The sequence below is a fragment of the Phyllobates terribilis genome, unplaced genomic scaffold, assembly GCF_046119375.1.
Source record: "Phyllobates terribilis strain yellow unplaced genomic scaffold, ASM4611937v1 Scaffold_11__3_contigs__length_659146591, whole genome shotgun sequence".
In the NCBI taxonomy this organism is placed as follows: domain Eukaryota; kingdom Metazoa; phylum Chordata; class Amphibia; order Anura; family Dendrobatidae; genus Phyllobates; species Phyllobates terribilis.
This window is the reverse complement of record NW_027362771.1, coordinates 539068037-539090422: the sequence shown is the minus strand read 5'-3', so window position 1 is coordinate 539090422 and position 22386 is coordinate 539068037. Positions and strand designations below refer to the sequence as shown.

The 22386-nt window shown below is 42.3% G+C and overlaps 1 protein-coding gene across 3 annotated transcripts in view; it reads right to left on the bottom strand.

Annotated features, from left to right (window-relative positions):
• Positions 1–1920: 1920 nt before the first annotated feature.
• The window catches only part of ADGRL1 (adhesion G protein-coupled receptor L1), a 492076-nt gene continuing 471610 nt past the window's right edge, over positions 1921–22386 (bottom strand). For all 3 annotated transcript variants that reach the window (XM_073653856.1, XM_073653857.1, XM_073653858.1), the window contains 4 exons: positions 21228–21435; positions 20992–21117; positions 7697–7714; positions 1921–5550 (listed from right to left, as the gene is read on the bottom strand). In XM_073653856.1, coding sequence (XP_073509957.1) covers positions 4856–5550; positions 7697–7714; positions 20992–21117; positions 21228–21435 — 1047 coding nt within the window. In that variant the 3' untranslated portion in view covers positions 1921–4855. The remainder of the gene's footprint in view (positions 5551–7696; positions 7715–20991; positions 21118–21227; positions 21436–22386) is intronic.

Here is a 22386-nt window from a genome sequence, read left to right as displayed (position 1 = left end):
AGCGCTCATGCGTTTTCTACGAGAGAGACAGTGCCAGACTCCTCTGCTGGCCGATTATCTCACCAAGAACAAAAAAATCAGCAGTCTGAAATTGGACATGCCAGAGCCTTATCTTCCCTGACATCATTGTCAAGAAGCCTCCATACACCTTAGACTGTCTGCCAAGCCTGCAAATAATGGCTGGATAGACCGATGTTAGTCTAATGTTCATGGGGACCTTTAGTTATTGCTAAAGTTCATTGTATTCAGTGAAAAACCATCACCGACTAAAGGATGAACATCAAAGTAATCAAGTTCTTCATATGGGCAAAGTCAAAATACATTTATTTATGACCAGTTAATTTCTAAACCTAATGATCACCTCAATATAAGTACATAAGATCATTGTTAAAGTAAAGACCAACAGGAAACCTGGTGTTGAGTCAAACGGCATTGAAAGCTTTAACAGTGAGAACTATTTTGGATCTTCCAACTCAACACTAGGTTTCCCCAAGGATCTAACTTTAAGAACTATCTAATGTATTAACTGGACAAAAAAATAATTGAATTAAAACCTTAAATCACATCTCTCAACCAACCCGAATCCAGTGACATTACGGAATTTGGGAAGCTGTCCCGGGAGGTTGGTGGTGTGTCACAGTTTCAACTGTATCTGCGTTCCCTTAGCATGAAGATACAGTGGAATACAATGGTGAAGAAGGGAGCTGTCATCCCCCTGCTGCACTATAGAGCTTGTGCATGCCCTGTGTGCTGCATGGGAATCGGCGTAGAAGGCACAATGACATCACTAGATAGACATTAACCATAGAGCGACACAGGTTAGCTCAGCTCATCGTGAGAATGGGGTTAGGTGAGTAATGTTTTAGCCCATTCTGGGTGAGGTGGCATTATATAGTCTGAGGGGCACTGTGCGGGCATCATAATGTTTGAAGAGCACTGTGGGGGCATCATACTGTGTGTGGGAGGAGGGCACTGTGGTGCATCATACTGTACGTGGGTCATGAAAAGGGTATTGTAGTGGGTGGGAACACTGAAAGGGCTTTTCAAGGGGCAATATTTCTCTGCGGCCACACAAAAAAGGAGTGGATGAGGTAAATGACTTGGCTTAGCAAATAAAAAATTGGCTGCAACTCACCGCAGTACGTGTCCATCTTTCCTCTCTTTCAAAGTTGGAAGGTATGCCTTAAAGGGCTTGTCCTCTTCGGCTCAATTTTGCAACGAGAGGTGATGTCACATCTACTGATACATTCAGGGATACATGCACAATTGGCAGGCACCGTGCACCAGTCTAATGAATAGGACAGGTGCACAATACTTGCCGATTATTCACGCTTCCTGGCGCAAGTATTGGAAGATGTGACGATACTTTCCTGGATCACTTCTCAATGCAGAAGTGAGCGGATCAGGACTAAGCCTTTGAATCCATATAGACACCCATAATGGTGACCTTATTCCTTGACATGGCGTCTGTCGCATGAATAGATATGGTGCTGTGCTATTTTTAAAATGCTTTCGCTTGGAAAGTTTCAATATAACCAAGGACAGGACTGCAGAAGTCCTAGACAATGCAAGACAATATATTACAGCAATAACATCTATTGTTTTTGGATTTCGCAAACAATTTGCTACCTTAGCACACTGCTTACGGTACCATGGGGATCTCTTAGAACAAAAAGCCGTTGGATCCTGTCATTTCTAATTACTCTCTCGGACATAAATCTGGCGTTCTTTAAATTAAAAGAGCCGTGTACACAAAAAAAGACGACCATCCAGAAATCAAAATGTTTTTATTGGTGTGTATCTTTCACTCCACAAGTTGCGATATTTAATTTTTTTTTTTTTTACTTTTTTCCCAGCATTATTTTTTTCTGCCTTTTTTTTTTTGTTTCATTTTTTCTATGTACGATATTATGTTCAGTCTTTCGTACGATGATATTTTTTTTTCTTGTTTTTGTTCGCTTGTAGAATGGCGTTCGACCCATTTCTGGTTTTGGCATATGAAAAAGAAAATGAAGGAAGGAGAGAGAGAGAGAGAGAGAGAGAGGAGAGGAGTGGGGGACGGGAAGGGGGCGGAGAAGTATTTGACCCTTTGCTCGTCAGACTCAGGGGTTGGGTTGGGATTGGCAGCAAAATACATTAGGACGAAGCAGAAAATTGACATACATGTGCACAGAACATAAAGGTTTGCCACTGATTTACGTCAATGGACTCAAGACCAACTCTTGAAACGTAGAATTCCCAAACATAATCTATCACTCAGAAGGCAACTTCCATCATGTGGTCCACCCGTCCATGTAAAATTTAGAGACCATTACCACTAATGGAGTGCATACTCTAACAGTCCTCTGAACTTCCTCTAATAGGAAGTCTTTTTTATAGGAATCTATAATGGTATTTTATACCCGTTTCCTTTTGGGCCTCTCATAAATAGCATTTCTATATTCATATCGTTTGAAATATAAGAATGACAAAAATAATCTTTATAAGTGCTGTGTTCTGCTTGGGGAAACATGCAGATTCTTGATCATTTGTGAAACTTCCTTTTCTCAGTTGACTCCGTAGGTTCGAAGAGCGACTCCCCATGTGTTGAGCTTGGATAAATTGTGGTTGATAGGACAAGCGAGAACATATCATAAAATGCTTAACTTGCCTACATATAGTACCATTTATCCCTGTGTGCCAAAATGTATAATTGTGTCTCTGTGCTCTTATCACAGATTTCTCTCGTACGATGTCTTTTCACATGAGAGAATGGTGAGAGCTTCTACCATGACTTACATGGAGAAATGACCACCATCCTAGATAGATTGACCACAGCTTCTACACCATGGTACTTGCATCTCTGTACCTACAACCCTATATTGATATATTGATATTTCATATATCTATGTAAATATAGAAAGATCTATAAATTTAGAGATATATAGATCTGTAAAGGGGAAACATAAAGCAGATATATGATTGTATGTAGGTTTTGGCATTAGCTTTGTGCAGGAACCACGGAAATGTCGCCAGCGCCTTGTTTAGCCTTCAGTGATGATATTAACACCAACCTCGCAGTTCACTTCAGGTGGAGGCACCGTAGGGGCTGGTAAAATGATTGTTTTGATGTGCCCCTCCCCCCCCCCCCATTAAGCCATGCCTTATTGCACTGTTCCCTATATGTCATGGCCTACATATAGCAGCAGGTGGCTGTAAAATGTATAGCTTTATAATTACTTTTATAGCGTTACCATCTATTTTGTTCTTTTTGTATCTTGCCATCCACGGACCTTTTTAGAGTTCATATTATATACTTTTCTAATTAAAAATGACGGTAACCACCTTTTTTGATCGTCAGTAGAACAAATGTAGCTAATTCCCAGGCAAATAGATGGCCAAAAATGAGAAAAGCCTGTACAATTCTAGATTTCTACATGCAACGTAAAAATAAATTAAGAAAAAGAGGCTAAAAATAAACTAAAAAACAATAAGGAAAAAGGTAGCTGGAGACACAAAGTGGTATCTTTGGGACTGACGAAGAAGTTTCTCCTTGACTCTGTGGCAGAAAGGACAGATAGTACGGCAATGTGCCCAAACCAGATACAAAGAAACATTGCAGAAGGAAAACACACAGAAATTAAAGAAAAAAGCCCCCTACTGACCATTTCCGCACCTCAGATATAAGATTAGGAAGAAGGGTGTAGGCATCTCCCCTCGTCTCTCCCTTCCCCCCTTTTAGAAGTTCGATATTTACAGCAGTCGGAAAGGACACTCGCTTCCCCCATTGTAAAAGTTCCAATGTTCCTCTGTTTTAGAGGCAGGGGGTGTTTTGTGCTTAAATAAAGAATATGCAGGGCAGTTGTAAAGTTCACTTTCTCTCCAACTTTCAATTTTAGTCGTTTCCAAATTCCATGTTATGTTTTGCTTTTATTTTTGATCAGTTCTTTGTTCTTTCAACGTGAACCACAAACTCTTCTGGTCGGATTTGATTTAAAAAAAAAATAAAAAAAATCTCTTACCCTGTCTTTGGGGCAGACATAGGGGTTTGGGTGAGAAGAAAAGATGAGATGTGAGAGCCACAGTTTTTCGAAAAGCCCAAGGAAGAAGTTCATTATTGAACGGAAAGTGGCTTTTGCTAATTTTTTTTTTCTTCTACGAATTTCCATGTTCTGCCCATGTTTTTTTTTTTTTTTTTTTTTCTTTTAACGGGAATGCAAATTATAAGCTGTGACCTTTCAGAAATAAAAAATGTAAATTTCGCAATCTTAGGCAATTTCTGTCCTCTACTTTCTCATTACTCAGCAAGCCCCATAGGCTGTTTGGCACCACTTATCGAGCGCTAGTGATTAATTCCTTACCAGGTAGTCTCATTGTTTGCATCACTTGAAGACATCTGGTATTTCTAACACAAATGGGCTGCCTACAATTATAACAGGCTAAACACAACACCTATCTGTCTCTTCTCATTATTTCTTTAAATTGGCTTTTTTAACAATACTGCAAAGTCCAGCACCTAAACTGTTTTTGCATCCATAGCTTTCATAGGTTGTCTTTGGGCAAACAACTGCTTTTTCAGAAGGATATTTTTTGGCACCCAAACCCCTACCTGTTAGTGGCCTTCCATTCATGAATTTCTAACAGACACTGGCAATCATAAGGAAATCCAAGTAGACTGAGCCCACATCAAAACCCATTGTCCATTAGCCCAGGCAGTGTCTTGTCCTCACCCCTGTCCCACCAAAATATCCCCTGATCAAATACCCCTTCCTTCCATCTGACCCTGCTTTCTTCTGAAATGGAAAGGGAAGGCAGTATCTTTTTCTTTTTTTAATAGGGGAGTAACGAGGTTGGTGTCAGGGGTGGGTGAGTAAGTTCAGAGGCTGGTGATAAGCTGCATCTGCCCGTCACCCTCGGGCACTGAGCCTTCGAGACCCAGAAACCCCTGTGGCATCTGGTAGAAGGCCTGCAACTGCCCTCTGGGCACTGAACCCAGCCGGCCAGGGAAGTACATGGCATCTGCCCCCGTAGGTGGGGGCACCCCTTGGTGGCACGGCAGCATTTCCCCAGATGATGGCAGGCCCGGTTCAGGGCTACTATCTGGGTATGGAGAGTCTCTGAGGTTGGTCATGCTAGTGTATAGTGAATCGCGATTAGGTGAGTCGCGAGGGGCAGCTTCAGCTTCGGACTCCTCCAGATCGCTCTGGTAGAGGATTGACTGAGCTCTTTGTAAGAGAAGGGGCTCCTCCAAAGCTTTATACATGCGCTCCATCTCTAATGTAGGAACCTCTCCACCTTCTGCTAATGCCCCTGATGTCACTTCTTCATCTCCCGTGTCTGTTGTCCCTGCGTGAGATTTGCCACGGAGGTTGCTGTGTACGAGTTCGGAGATGATCATCTTTTCAAAGGCAGCTGCATCCGTAATATTACGACGTCCACCGCCTTCTCCCATTTTGGAAGGATCAGGAGGGAAGTCTCCAGCTCTTAAAGAGTAACTGTTATTAAAGTTGCCATTAAGAGGAAGGGGCGGGAGTGCGTCCTTACCACATGGATCTCTGCTCAAGGTGTGTTCTGTAGAGTAAGAAAACAGGGAAAAGGTAAGAAAATAGCGATGATCGGTGAGATCTATGCCAAATAGATTTCTATTACTGTTTTTACTTTTCTTATTTCCTAGAACTTTAATCTGATTGATCTCCTTAAAGAGGACCTATTCCCTGCCGTAAATATGTATTTTTTTAACTTGGTGTAAATGCCGGTTTTTTTTTTTGTTCCTGCACCTCTTCGTTCCTGAGATATGACCCCCCTCTTCCTTCATGCGCATTGTATGTAAATCTAGTCTTGTTATCCAAGGGGGTTTCATCTTGAAATCTTCTCTGTGGGCGTCTTTGTGAGGTTCTTGCCACCTCGGCTAACAAGGCTAAATTCATATAGGAGAAATTGGCTCTATCTCATGAAGGAAGAGGCGCAGAAATATCCCCACCCTCCTTGTACACCGCCATAGTCAGGAAATTACATATTTATAGCAAGTGGCAGGTCCTCTTTAAATGGGTATTCTCAAGTTTGAAAGCTATTCCATATCTATAGAATAGGTGGTAATTTTCCGATTGCTGGGGGTCTCACTACCATGACCCTCATTGATCCCGAGAACCAAGGCTCTAAAAAGCCCCAGCTGAATGGAGCGCAAGTCAATCATATGCATTGCCGCTCCATTAATTTTACTCGGAGCGCTAGAAATCAGCTGAGCGCAGCACTCAGCAATCTGCAGAACTCATATTAAGGCTTGCATCTGAGAAAATCGGTCCAATTATGCTAATTACACTCTGATCAGACACCAATCAGAGTTTGATCAAAGTTTGATCAGAGTGTGATCCAATTTTCTCGGATGTGGAGAAGAAAAAAAAACCTCAGTCTTCTCCATTCTGTCAGTCCGTGAAAATCGGACCTCACTTGGATGTCATCCGAGCGTCTTCCGATTTTTGTTCCTCGTACCCATGGACATGAATGGCCGAGTGCGATAATCAAATGCAACTCGTGCATGCTGCGATTTTTTTTCCTCGGACCGAAAAAAATTAAACTTGTACACAGCCCCATAGAGTAACATGGGAATGAGTGCTATCCATCAAAATGACCAGAAAACGCTGGGAAGAATGAACATATCCATTCCTATGTAAAAATGCCTTCCTGTTCGTAAGGTCAGTCTTTTTTAGTGTCTTTTAACCTCTGCAGGTGTCCAAAGACGCCGAGCAGTTAAAAAAGCTGACAATTCTTCAGGCATTTTTCGCTCGGAAGACGCTGAATCTTTATTATAGAACTCAATGGGAAGCTCAAAAGATGCCCGAAAGACACCCAAGATTGAGAGTTTTTTACTTAAAAAAAAACAAAACAAAATGATCGGAAAAATGGTGAAAAAAATGACGGCGGTAAAAAAAAGTCTAAAAAGCGCCCAAGAAACAACAAAAAAACTCTAAAAAGACTAGAAAAACACTGGCATTTCCTGAAGCCTCTTACCCTTGAAAAACTCAGGTTTGCCATACAGAAAAAGTCGTGTGCACATACTCTAAAGGGGTGTTACAACCTAAGCACTAGATAGGTGATAACTGTTGGATCTGTGTGGGTCCCATCACTATGACCCTTCCTGGTTACAAGACTGTGCCCATGAGGAGTTGAATGGTGGGGCTGGTTGTGTCTGTGCAAGTGCAGCGCTCAGCCACCTTCAGCCATCTCCCGTGACTGATACAAGATACCGTGGGACACAAGTAATAGCTAATAGGTGGTAACTCGTCCAGACCGGAATATCTACCAAATTCAACTCCTTAAAGGGGTTGTCCAGGCTTGGGGCTCTATGTGATTGCAGACTGCGTGCTGTCAGGATTCTCTGGTGCCGGGAGTGGGCGATCATGGGAGTGCAAGTAAGCAATTACTTCTACTTCTAGCCACATTCCTACTAGACGTGTCAAGCCTCACTCAATACACTTGTATTGAGCGAGGCCGCTCACGTCTAGTCTGCACATGATCGCAATCATGCAAATCGCATACTTACTGTCACGCGCCTTCTCCTGGCACTGGAGGATCCTGACAGTGCGCATTGTGTGCGCTGTGAGGATTGACAAGTCACCTGGACAACTCCTTTAATAGCACAATGTGCAGTATAATAATAAAACCATATGCAGTAAGCTCCACTATGATCACAATTAAATAAGAACAATGCAATACTTACTGGGATCTCTGAAACTTCCTGTTGTTGCAGAAGGAAAAAAGAAAAGATAAGGAAAAATATTAGATGGATAGTGAAGAATGGGCTTCATGGTAAGATAAAAAGTAATGACCCTGTAAGAGTGGTGGACTGTGCCCCTGTGTTTCTACCTCTGAAAACACCAATTGCATCAATATTGTGTAATATGAATAGTGTCATGAGTTTCTATGCATCTAGTGTGTGATGTGATATGGTGTAGTATAAGTACTACTAATAGAGTAATGTGAAGTATAATATGCTTAGTGTGTGTGCAATATAAGGAGAGGACAATAGTCTTAGTACATACAGTTATAGGATAGTAACTGTAGTTAGCTCAAGGTATAGGATAAAATATAGTTTGGGATGAGCCGACAATGGGATGGTGATAGTGTGAGTGAAAAGCAAGTACTTCCTGGAAGTGACTCAGATAGGGAAGTACAGTAACAAGGTAAAGTTCAAGTGCAGAGGGCTGCTAGGGCCAGCATGTACCTATCGTTCGAGGCAGTGGGAGACCATACTAGAAACCCGTGCGGATATTCCAGCAACATCAGGAGCTCAAGGCCCAACATAGTGACTTTATTGGCACCTTGTGTCCTCTGGCACACAGTGGAAGAGGGATGTGGAACCACGTGAAGGGCAGGTGACAGATCCCGGGTGCACTGTGGGACTGGACAGGAAATCCCTGGGGCTGATGGAGCCAGTGGGCATGGGGATAGTCCAGGAGGAACAAATGGTAGGGCTGAAGATGTGTTGTGCTAAGAAAATAAGGAACAAAAAGTGTTGTGCCCTATCCCATACGTTAGAATCTGATGAACTTGAACTGTCCAGTAAATTCTGTTTGTTGAAATGAACTTGGTGTCCCCTGAGTTATGTGTGGCGGCTCCTGAAGATGGAGTCTTGGAGACAGCAGAGGCCTGCGGCCTACAAGTGAGTGGGATGCACCCCACCCATGACAGCACACTGGGACATGGTTTTCCTGTAAAGTGCCAGGGCTACCGCCCTCGGCCACTTTACAACTCTTACAAGGTCATTCTGCAATTTGGGTTTTCCAATAGAAGTAAATAGGGGTTTGATCAATGTATTAAGGAATACATGTTATTACATACAGAAAAGTCATTACAAAAAAATTCCAATTCACCCTGCCAGAAATTAATTGTGTGATCTGAAGATTTTAGGTATTTTCCTTCCCTCTACATCATGTCTGTAAGGCCGGCTGCAGACGAACTTATGAAAAATCGTCCGACTTTCATACGGAAAAAAAAGGATGATCTTGATCCGATTTTTATCCATGTGACATCCATGTATGATCTGTTTTCATACATCTACATTACAAAAATGTACATGAACACATACAATTTCCGAGCTTTATAATGGAAATGTATCAATAAAAAAAATCGGAGGCCACTCAGATGTTCTGTGTGGGATCCGATTTTTTTTACACACCAATAGACTTGAATGGGCGAGACTCATCCGAGACTCTGAAGAGAATAGTGCATGCTTTGATTTTTTTCTCGCAGACAGTTGGAACGAGAGCAAAAACTGTCATCTGAAAAGCCCTGATGAGTAACATGGGTCAGTGTGCAGTCCATGTGCCATCCCATCAAAAATCGGACAGCACACGTCCGATTTATACGTTCCTCTGCCTAAGCCCTAGCTCTTCTCTTTTAAAAAGTGTGCCAAGTGGTATGATGCCGTCTCTGTGCTATGTGTTCTGACCAACCAGCTGCAATCTCTTTGCTGCTCCCTCTCCCCTCTCACAGCATTAGTCTCATGAACAGGTTGAGGCAAAGACGTTGCAACATCATATCTCCTCCTCACACCTTCTCTTAAAGTTGACCTGACATATTAGATGTCTATTGGCCGAACGATGATCCATATAATCATTCGGCTGGCATCCGTTTTAGTCGGCTCTCCCATACCATACAAAGGAGCACTCATTCGGTCGAACACTTCTGTGTTCTGTATGATAGAGCCAACACCCAATTTGGTGGTGGCTTATCTCCGGGAAAACAAAGCAATCAGCAGTCTGAAATTGGACATGTCTGACTGACATCTCCCTCAACAATCAGTTGTCCAGTGTCCCCATATACATTAGACTGTAACCCGAACCCATCGCTATCGTTAGGTTTGGCCAACATAAGTCAAATGTGTATGGGGGGGATCTTGAGGTGTTTATAAATCCTGGCTCAAAAATCTGAGGTGTATAGTCCAAAGAATGACCCCCTCATAGTTTTGTTGGAGACAGTAATTGGCATCTTTAAAGAGGATGGCCTAGAAACAACATTTAGCACCTGTCTGCAAAATACATGTGATCTCTGGGAGTCCCATCAATGTAGAGTACTCAGGTCCTGTGTCCCCTGTTTAAGTGGATTGATGGTCACACATGTCCACTACTGCTCCAATTACTGTCTACGGGACTGAATAAGATGGGGGACCACCATTACTCCAGCACTCCTGTTCTGATGCTTCCTGGGTTCACCGCCTGGATTTTGACATGTGGTCAACTCCAGCCAATCAGTGGACGCAGCAATGACCAATGTGTCACTTGTAATTGCGGTTCCATATTCATCTAAACTGATTGAATATGTAACCAGAAAGTACAGAGACCGGTGGGGGACCCAGGAAGCATTGGATCAGAAGCTATAGGAAAACATTAAGGTGATTATTCACATTATAATATTTACAGCATTCTGAGACTTTCCCTTTAAATATTTCAAGTGACCAGAAAACCCCTTTAATGTAATTAGTGCTTTCATGACAGAGCTTCATGAGGATGAATGGTTGCATGACATTTACTGAGCGACAGGATGATTAACCCACAATGTGCATCAACAACTGAAAGAGTTATTATAATAACATATATTATATTATTACAATATATTAATAGGATTCTGACTACGGTCTCATGCTGCCTGGACCCGCTCTGATTAGAATATTAGCTTAATTATGCAAAAGAAAATGTGTTTTCCCTCTCTGTCTTTGCCAGCTGTTTTAAGAGCACATCTTTAAGGAGGGTTTCACATGAATGCAATCAGCCTCCCGGTATAAAAACATTAGGGGTGAATTAAAGATAAGAAAAGAAAAAATCATCATCATTCATTAGTTCCTCGATGCAGATCCAACATCAAGACGGGATGAGTCTACTGAGTATAAAATGTCGCCATGGGCCCTATCGCAGAATTCAGAACGGCACTTTCCCATCTGAAAGCTCTGCCAAAAATATTACTCCTTTATTAAAGTTATTGCACACCGCGCTGTTCTTCGGTACGAAACACTGTCACAACTAATATTATCATTTTTCACTATTGTAAAATTCTGTTTTTTTCTGACTTGATAAATATAATTCTGACTGCATGTAGGGGGCGCACTGGCCAAGGATCACATCAGCGCCCAAAAACTCTGGTTACCTTCTATGTATGTCTGATGTTATATCTTTTGGATACTTTACTAGGCAAGCCATGTGTTATGTCTTTCAGAGACCACAGGTTCAAAATGGCTACCTCGAATAGACTTGGCACAATCCATTCTGTCTGGCATATTCCAGAGGAATCCTGACTTTCACCCTTTAACCCCTGTACAGGGATCTAGTCTTACAATGGGGGCCAAGGGATTTCTTCAATGGAAGTGCTCCTGTCTGGAGGAGCAAACCAGAGGCAAGAGGGGAAGTTACGCTGGGTCAATGCCAAGAAGTTCATGTTAGGTACAAAATCAGGAGGTAAGTGGGTAGTCAAAATACAGGCTGAGGTCACACAACAGGATATATAAAATATCACCCAGAAGCAAAGGTCTAAGAGAGCTCTTATATTTGTAAAAGTGTATCCCATGCCCCACTCTGTGACCTGTGCAGGCTCGGTACAACTCTCCACAAAGTTGTAAAAACTGCATTCAATCCAAGGATCCAAGGCACCAGGAAATCTCCTTCAAAAATACTTTATTGACACCAGTGTACACACAAGAAAAATTTTACACAATTTTTCTTGTGTGTACACTACACTGTGTGCCGAATTATTAGGCAAATGAGTATTTTGATCACATGATACTTTTTATACATGTTGTCCTACTCCAAGCTGCATAGGCTTGAGAGCCAACTACCAATTAAGTAAATCTGGTGATGTGCATCTCTGTAATGAGGAGGGGTGTTGACTAATGACATCAACACCCTATATAAGGTGTGCTTAATTATTAGGCAACTTCCTTTCCTTTGGCAAAATGGGTCAGAAGAAAGATTTGACGGGCTCTGAAAAGTCCAAAATTGTGAGATGTCTTGCAGAGGGATGCAGCAGGCTTGAAATTTCCAAACTTTTGAAGCGTGGTCACCGAGCAATCAAGCGTTTCATGGCAAATAGCCAACAGGGTCGTAAGAAGCGTGTTGGCCAAAAAAGGCGCAAAATAACTGCCCATGAATTGAGGAAAATCAAGCGTGAAGCTGCCAAGATGCCATTCGCCACCAGTTTTGCCATATTTCAGAGCTGCAACGTTACTGGAGTATCAAAAAGCACAAGGTGTGCGATACTCAGGGACCTGGCCAAGGTAAGGAAGGCTGAAAAACGACCACCTTTGAACAAGAAACATAAGATAAAACCTCAAGAATGGGCCAAGAAATATCTTAAGACTGATTTTTCAAAGGTTTTATGGATTGATGAAATGAGAGTGACTCTTGATGGGCCAGATGGATGGGCAGAGGCTAGATCAGTAAAGGGCAGAGAGCTCCACTCCGGCTCAAACGCCAGCAAGGTGGAGGTGGGGTACTGGTATGGGCTGGTATCATCAAAGATGAACTTGTGGGACCTTTTCGGGTTGAGGATGGAGTGAAGCTCAACTCCCAGACCTACTGCCAGTTTCTGGAAGACAACTTCTTCAAGCAGTGGTACAGGAAAAAGTCGGTATCATTCAAGAAAAACATGAATTTCATGCAGGACAATGGCTGGCCAGTAAAGGTCTTAAAGAAGAAAAAATAATGACATGGCCCCCTTGTTCATCTGATCTGAACCCCATAGAGAACCTGTGGTCCATCATAAAATGTGAGATCTACAGGGAGGGAAAACAGTACACCTCTCGGAACAGTGTCTGGGGGGCTGTGGTGGCTGCTGCACGTAATGTTGATGGAAAACAGATCAAGCAACTGACAGTATCTATGGATGGAAGGCTGTTGAGTGTCATCATAAAGAAAGGTGGCTATATTGATCACTAATTTTTTGGTTTTTTGTTTTTGCATGTCAGAAATGTTTATTTCTAAATTTTGTGCACTGATATTGGTTTACCTGGTGAAAATAAACAAGTGAGATGGGATTATATTTGTTTTTTATTAAGTTGCCTAATAATTCTGCACAGTAATAGTTACCTGCACAAACAGATATCCTCCTAAGATAGCCAAATCTAAAAAAATCCCACTCCAACTTCCAAAAATGTTAAGCTTGGATATTTATGAGTCTTTTGGGTTGATTGAGAACATAGTTGTTGATCAATAATAAAAATAATCCTCTAAAATACAACTTGCCTAATAATTCGGCACACAGTGTAGTGTCAATAAAGTCTTTTTGAAGGAGATTTCCCAGTGCCTTGGATCCTTGGATCAAAGGCTAAGGCCCACGTAACCGATTTGATGCAGAGCGTTTTTGCCTCTCTGGCTGAAAAAAACGCATGCAGATTTATATGCGTTTTTTTCTGCCAGAGAGAAGCGTTTTTTCCGCATTTTTACACGCGTTTTCGCATGTGTTTTTTCAAGCAGTTTTCCCAGCGATTTTGAGCATCACTTGGAAAAGTGCTTGACAAGTTGGTCACACAATATAAATCCATGCAACCAGCATGGATTTATTATGTGTGAACAACTGATGCTTTAAATGCAGCATCTATAGTAAAAAAAAGAGAATTAAAACGTTAAAAATAAAAAAAACCTGTATACTCACCTCTCCGGTCTCCTCCAGTCTGCTCACGGCGGCGTCCACTCTCCTCGGCGTCCCACAGTGTACTGTCAGGACCTGCAGTGACGTCATTTAGTCAGCTGATGGTCACGCGACCATCACCTGACCGCCGACGTCAGCGGTCGCGTGACCATCAGGTGACTAAATGACGTCACCGCAGGTCCTGACAGTACACCGCGGGACGCCGAGGAGAGAGGACGTGGTCGGGAGCAGACCGGGGGCCGCCGGAGAGGTGAATATACAGGTTTTGTTTGTTTTTAACTTTTTTATTTCTTTTTTTCACCGCGTGGTAGCCGGGATGAAGAGGAGTTGTAGTCTCCTCTTCATCCCGGGTACCACACGCACCGCGATTACGCTGCAAATTCGCGGCCATTGAATTTAATTGAAACGCAGCAAATCCACATATACCTGCGGGTTTGCTGCGTTTCAATGTTCCTCAATGGCCGCGGATTTGCAGCGTAATCGCGATAGAAATGGTCATGCTGCGTTTTGCAACGCAATGCGAATTCGGCGCGCTAATTAGCGCATCATGTGCACAGCACATCCAAATTCACATTGCTTTGCATGGCAGATGGTTTTACAAGCGTTTTCGCAGCCGTAAAAACGCCGCAAAAAACGCTACAAAAACGCTACGTGGGCACTTAACCTAAGAGAGCACAGGTCTAGCTGAAACTAACTAAATAACTGTCAGCTAGAGACTGCCTGTTGTAGTTTATATACTGTAAAGTGGAGCCTCATCCATGGCTCCCAGCAGACAGCTAATTACATACCAGCTCAGGGCAGCAAAACACATGTGGAAAGGAAAAGGACAACTAGTCTCAGCAATCTACAAGCTAAACTCCCACTCGCTGCCAATGTCCAGCAGTAACTGTGGTATTAGTGTGGCACTGCCTAACGACCAAGGCAGGGGTCGCAGCCGTATATCCAGACACGGATTTGACTCCATGTACTACATACTGACACTAATCTTAAGAACCCCTGTTGACATCGAGGAAGGAGAAACTCCGGTTTATAAAAATAAACTTTCTTTCACTTCAGAACTTGATTTGCTTTCATAATCAGACGACAGAGGGTAATAACATTATTGTCAGTGGCGGCTCAATACTTGAGGAACACATTACAGTTCCATGACACTGCCTACTTGGACCCTTGATTCTGCCTATACATTTTTTGCTCACTACGGCCCAGTATTCCTTCACCATAACTTTTAGGACTTGTTCTTTATTTTGCCTCAGTCAGTCCCACTTTCCTTTGCTGTCTCAAGGTCTCATTTCGGCCCGCAGCTGTGGCTCCATATACAACTAAAACTGAGCTCTCCTCTCTCTTTCGCTACAACTCTGGGGCACCAGAGATGTTCTTCCAGTATCTTAAAGGGAACGCCAATTGTGGGGACAGAGGAGGCGTGGAGCACGGTCAAGAGATGCCTATCGGACTGTTCAGTGCTGATTAGCATATGACGCGGGACAGTTATGAAAGGCATTTTCCTAGGTATGTGAAGGAGCTGGGCCCTTAGGAGGAAGTTCAGGAACACCACTGAAGACAGCACAAGGATGGTGTACAGTAGTGTAACTTGAACTCATGAGCCCCGATGCTAAACCTCCAACATGGTACCCAACTATTACCGGTTTTTAATAGTAATAGTCTTTTCATATGTTCTAAAGGGACCTTTTGCCCACCCCCCCTAAGCTCCAGGATCTGGGTGCAATTGCAACCCCTGCACCTACTATAGTTACACCCCTGGTAGTGGATGCAGTCTATATAGGGAAAGCCTAGTGACAGGTTCCCTTTATATCCAATTACTACTGTTCACCCAAGTTATTTTCTTGATATTACTGCTGCTCTTTTTTCTTCACACACTATGGTCTAACACACTACAACTTCCCTCTGCGAAAACTTATTGGACTCAACCTTATATTAATTAAGCCCCTGTCCGTATCAGGACATTTTACCTGATCCTTAACTCCCTCCTAGCCAGTGTGTCTGCAAGTGTTGATATACACAATAATGGCAGCAATTACTGTACAAATGAAGTAACGCTTTAAAACTCTCAATATCACATTAATAAATGAAAAGAATACAAAATTCAGAACTGTAAAACCAGCCATCAAGAGGTGCCGGCATCCTCCTCAATCCTTTATGCAGCCACCATTGGATTATACAGTTAGTATTGGACACATTGGGAACTGTTTAAGACCTGGGCTACATGGCGACTTTGGACGCGACTGCTTTTTGCAGTCTCAGTACCCTGTGGGTCGTAATACGAGCCCCAATGAACTGCATGATGTTGCAATGTAGCTGTGGCATACTGCGATTTTTAGCCACGGGGACCTGTGTCGCAGCTAAAGTTACCATGTAACAATGTAGCAATAGGTTGCGGTGATATAACCAAGGTAACTCTCAAAAGTATCAACCAGAGTATTCAGCAGGAGAGAATATTGTATATATAGATAAGATAAAATATAACTTTTACTCATATACAGTACAGACCAAAAGTTTGGACACACCTTCTCATTTAAAGATTTTTCTGTATTTTCATTACTATGAAAATTGTACATTCACACTGAAGGCATCAAAACTATGAATTAACACATGTGGAATTATATACTTAACAAAAAAGTGTGAAACAACTTAAAATATGTCTTCTATTCTAGGTTCTTCAAAGTAGCCACCTTTTGCTTTAATGACTGCTTTGCACACTCTTGGCATTCTCTTGATGAGCTTCAAGAGGTAGTCACCGGAAATGGTCTTCACTTCACAGGTGTGCCCTGTCAGGTTTAATAAGTGGGATTTCTTGCCTTATAAATGGAGTTGGGACCATCAGTTGTGTTGTGCAGAAGTCTGGTGGATACACAGCTGATAGTCCTACTGAATAGACTGTTAGAATTTGTATTATGGCAAGAAAAAAGCAGCTAAGTAAAGAAAAACGAGTGGCCATCATTACTTTAAGAAATGAAGGTCAGTGAGTGCGAAAAATTGGGAAAACTTTGAAAGTGTCCCCAAGTGCAGTTGCAAAAACCATCAAGCGCAACAAAGAAACTGGCTCACATGAGGACCGTCCCTGGAAAGGAAGACCAAGAGTCACCTCTGCTTCTGAGGATAAGTTTATCTGAGTCACCAGCCTCAGAAATCGCAGGTTAACAGCAGCTCAGATTAGAGACCAGGTCAATGCCACACAGCGTTCTAGCAGCAGACACATCTCTACAACAACTGTTAAGAGGAGACTTTGTGCAGCAGGCCTTCATGGTAAAATAGCTGCTAGGAAACCACTGCTAAGGACAGGCAACAAGCAGAAGAGACTTGTTTGGGCTAAAGAACACAAGGAATGGACATTAGACCAGTGGAAATCTGTGCTTTGGTCTGATGAGTCCAAATTTGAGATCTTTGGTTCCAACCACCGTGTCTTTGTGCGACACAGAAAAGGTGAACGGATGGACTCTACATGCCTGGTTCCCACAGTGAAGCATGGAAGAGGAGGAGTGATGGTGTGGGGGTGCTTTGCTGGTGATACTCTTGGGGATTTATTCAAAATTGAAGGCATACTGAACCAGAATGGCTACCACAGCATCTTGCAGCGGCATGCTATTCCATCCGGTTTGCATTTAATTGGAGCATCATTTATTTTTCAACAGGACAATGACCCCAAACACACCTCCAGGCTATGTAAGGGCTATTTGACCAAGCAAGAGCGTGATGGGGTGCTACGCCAGATGACCTGGCCTCCACAGTCACCAGACCTGAACCCAGTCGAGATGGTTTGGGGTGAGCTGGACCGCACAGTAAAGGCAAAAGGGCCAACAAGTGCTAAGCATCTCTTGGAACTCCTTCAAGATTGTTGGAAGACCATTTCCGGTGACTACCTCTCGAAGCTCATCAAGAGAATGCCAAGAGTGTGCAAAGCAGTCATCAAAGCAAAAGGTGGCTACTTTGAAGAACCTAGAATATGACATATTTTCAGTTGTTTCACACTTTTTTAAGTATATAATTCCACATGTGTTACTTCATAGTTTTGATGCCTTCAGTGTGAATATACAATTTTCATAGTCATGAAAATACAGAAAAATCTTTAAATGAGAAGGCGTGTCCAAACTTTTGGTCTGTACTGTATATTAAAAAGCAACATCCAAAAATCAAGGCCAAGGACGAGGACTTATAAAGTGCAAGTGCTCAAAAACACAACCAGTGCTCAAATAAAAAATGATTTGATCTCACCACTAGTAGTACTTTTCGGGGAATAGATAACCAGATGTCCAGGAGCCAGGGGTAATGTATATCAGAGAAGAGATTTGTATATCATCTGCTATGATATATGCCATTTTTCATTTGAGCACTGGTTGCGTTTTTGAGCACCTGCACTTTATAAGTCCTCGTCCTTGGCCTTGATTTTTTGATGTTGCCTTTTAATATATATGATTAAAAGTTATATTTTATCTTATCTATATAGACAATATTCTATTCTGCTGAATACTTAGCAGTCATATACCCTCTTTGTATGGGGGTGACCCCACTAGCTGTCACCATTGCTCCCTTGGTATAGATTAGGTGGTATACAGTATTGCTCCATGTTGCGTTGCCGTTCTGATATATAAGTGTAATGATAAGCACCGAAACCTAGGTTTTATTTAACAGGCAGTGGCATGTAGATACATGTGATGTGACATGTACAAACGTGATGAGAACATCAGCTGATGTACAGGATGACAAATACTCTCTGTCGTGACTGACACAGACACAAACACCTTAATGGAAACTGCAGGCTGGAACAGACGTCATACCAGTGACATTGTTTGAAATTTATGGAGCAGATATTTATTTTCATGATCGGGTTGGATTCTGAGCAACGGATGATTTTTCACATAGTTCTTGGATTTTGTCATCAAGCTCCAGAGGTTCTTACATTCAGATCATCTAGTGATCAGTGCAAACCGGTACAAATCCGGTTGCCCAGGATTAGAAAAACATGGCAGCGAACATCCATCTTAAAGGGGTTGTCTGGCCTCAGGCTGCAAGTCTTCAGTCACTGTATGTGACTATAGACTTATGGATCCTCCCATCGCTTGATCAGCGTGCTGTAAGGATTCTCCAGTACCGTCGCCGGAAGCATGACCGCAAGTATTCGATTTGCATACATGCGGTCACATGCCGACTAGACGTGTGCGGCCTCACTCAATGCAAGTGTATTGAGTGAGACCGGAAATGTCTGCTTCTAGAAGTATGCAAATTATTATTTAGCCATTGTTTGGCGGTTATTTGGTCACTGATATGTAAGTTTTATTTGTTTTTGAATCAATAGTCGGCTAAAAAGTACATATGTATCTGTATATATACAGTGAAGGAAATAATTATTTGATCCCTTGTTGTTTTTGTAAGTTTGCCCACTGACAAAGACATGAACAGTCTATAATTTTAAGGGTATGTTAATTTTAACATTGCGAGATTGAATATCCCCCCAAAAAATCAAGAAAATCACATTATATAAATTAGATTAATGTATTTGCATTTTGTAGTGAGAAATAAGTATTTGATCCTCTACAAATCATTATGAGTTCTGGCTCCTACAGACCAGTTAGACGCTCCTAATCAACTCGTTACCTGCATTAAAAACAGCTGTCTTACATAGTCACCTGTATAAAAGACTCCTGTTCCCAGACTCAATCAGTCAGACTCTAACCTCTACAACATGGGCAAGACCAAAGAGATTTCTAAGGATGTTAGGGACAAGTTTATAGACCTGCAGAAAGCTGGAATGGGCTACAAGACCATAAGTAAGACTCTGTGTGAGAAGGAGACAACTGTTGGTGCAATAGTAAGAAAATGAAAGAAATACAAAATGACTGTCAATCGACATCGATCTGGGGCACCATGCAAAATCTCACCTCGTGTGGTATCATTGATCATGAGGAAGGTGAGAGATCAGCTTAAAACTGCACAGGGGGAACTTGTTAATGATCTCAAGGCAGCTGGGACCACAGTCACCAAGAAAATCATTGGTAACACATTATGCCTTAAAGGGTTAAAATCCTGCAGTGCCCGCAAGGTCCCCCTGCTCAAGAAGGCACATGTGCAGGCCCGTCTGAAGTTTGCCTTCTGTGAGTTATTGGGAGAAGGTGCTGTGATCAGATGAGACAAAAATTGAGCTCTTTGGCATTAACTCAACTCGTCGTGTTTGGAGGAAGAGAAATGCAGCCTATGACCCAAAGAACACCATCCCCACTGTCAAGCATGGAGGTGGAAACATTGTTTTGGGGTGTTTCTCTGCTAAGGGCACAGGACTACTTCACCGCATCAATGGGAGAATGGATGGAGCCATGTACCGTAAAATCCTGAGTGACAACTCCCATCCCTTTGCCAGGACATTAAAAAATGGGTCATGGCTGGGTCTTCCAGCAAGACAATGACCCAAAACATACAGCCAAGGCGACAAAGGAGTGGCTCAAAAAGAAGCACATTAAGGTAATGGAGTGGTCTAGCCAGTCTCCAGACCTTAATCCCATAGAAAACTTATGGAGGGAGTTGAATCAACGAGTTGCCAAGCGACAGCCTCAAAATCTGAATGATTTAGAGATGATTTGCAAAGAGGAGTGGACCAAAATTCCTCCTGACATGTGCGCAACCCTCATCATCAACTACAAAAGACGTCTGACTACTGTGCTTGCCAACAAGGGTTTTGCCACCAAGTATTAAGTGTTGTTTGCCAGAGGAATCAAATACTTATTTCTCACTGCAAAATGCAAAAAAATTATCTAATTTATACAATGTGATTTTTTTGATTTTTTTTTGGGATATTCTATCTCTCAATGTTAAAATGAACCTACCCTTAAAATTATAGACTGTTCATGTCTTTGTCAGTGGGAAAACGTACAAAAACAGCAGGGGATCAAATAATTATTTCCTTCACTGTATATTATATATATATATATATATATATATTTATGCATAACAAGAACAGCTGTCAAGAAAATTGAGGACCCTACTTTACTTTTTGCCTAGGACTCATTTTTCTATAAAGCTGGCCCTATCCCAAGATGTAAATTGGATATGCAAGTCTTCACTGCCTGTATCGACCACCTGGAATTAAGAGGTAATGGTCGTCGCAATGTCGTGATGTCTGACATTACGTGTCACTTTACAATTGATTAACTTTGCAAAACTAATCATTTCTTTAAAATGGAGTAACGAAGGAGCCGGTGTGAGCTATGGCAAGGCCTGGGAGGAAGATTCAGACTTGTCCCACGACAGAGAATAGGGCTAAAATCTCTACCAAAAACTTTTTTTAGGGTCATTTTTGTGAAGTTCCTACTAAAAAAAATCATAAATGGCTGAAAAAAAAACCTCGTTATTGTTTCAAATAATCAGTCTCACCAGTGGCGTTATATCCTGGGGAAGATGGACTGAAGCCCACAGACTCCGTGATCAGCGTGTTGTATGGGCTGCTGCCAACACGACTCTGCAACACAGGATTTGTCAGCAAGTGGTTTCCCATTGTGCCTGGGGGGAGACGATAAACAATAGTCAGTCTTCTGGATCCAGGACCAGGAAGACAGAAGGAAATCTCTTGTAATACCGTATATAAGACATCAGCCACCGCTGACACACACCTCTGTTGAGAGTCGGGGTGCTGTTGAGGTCTCCAGCAATGAAGGACGATTCTGTCTGTTTCCTCACTGTATCATTCCACATCCTGCGGATTCGGCTCTGGGTGTAATATCGACTATTAACAGTAGACTTCAGGGTGCCATGTTCAGCTCCTGGGCCCCTCACGCAACAGTATGAGTGTCTCAGACATTTACTGTACTCTTTATGTACCTGCAGGGGCAAGGGATTCACAATATTAATATTGAGGTAGCCTATGGGACCGAACTAAACTAGGAACAATTCTGGGGCATCCTAAGCCTCGATATCCAAGCATCCCTCACCACCATCTGTGGTTAGGTGTGAGGTCCAATAGAAGCTATGCAGTGAAGCAGTGCAGTGTTCCCAACCTGTGGCTCTCACTGATGAAAAACTACCGTCCGCAGCAAGCCACAGCCACTGGGAGCTTTATTTTTGCAGCAGCAGCCACATGTTGGAGACTACTATTTCAGAATATAACACATATGGACCAGAAAAAAAATCTAAATTATAAAGAGTAGCTAAACATTTTTTATATAAGGGTCCAAAATCCAAGGCACCAGACGTTCCCCTCTGATTAATTGCTTTATTAAGTTACAGCACACACAGAGCAAATAACATGCAACGTTTCAGCAACATAGGGCCTTTGTCAAGCTATAAGTGAACAGAGGTATACACTTATGGCTTGATGAAGGCCCTATGTGGCCGAAACGTTGCATGTTATTTGCTCTGTGTGTGCTGTAACTTAATAAATCGACTAATCTGAGGAGGGCGTTTAGTGTCTTGGATTTTGATCCCTTGGATGATTTGAGAACACTGTAGAGAGTTGTATGAAGCTTGCACAGATGAGTGCTTGGGAGTATACCATTTGTAAGCTTTTTATATACAGTAGTTATCTTCCATGTGTTGCAAAGTTATGAGTTTTTATTATTTACTTTATTACCTAATTATGCTCCACTGCTGTCTTAATGACCAGGATATGTCCCTTTAGAAGCTGCTTTCAATTGCTGCTCGGCAATATCCTCACGCAACATTCCGTCTGTGTATGGGAATTTCCCTGCCTGAGTATAGGGGTGGGGATCAGAGAGGCTCTAATAGAGGTATTCCAGTACATAGACTGACTTAATATAGTATATGGATCTTTGC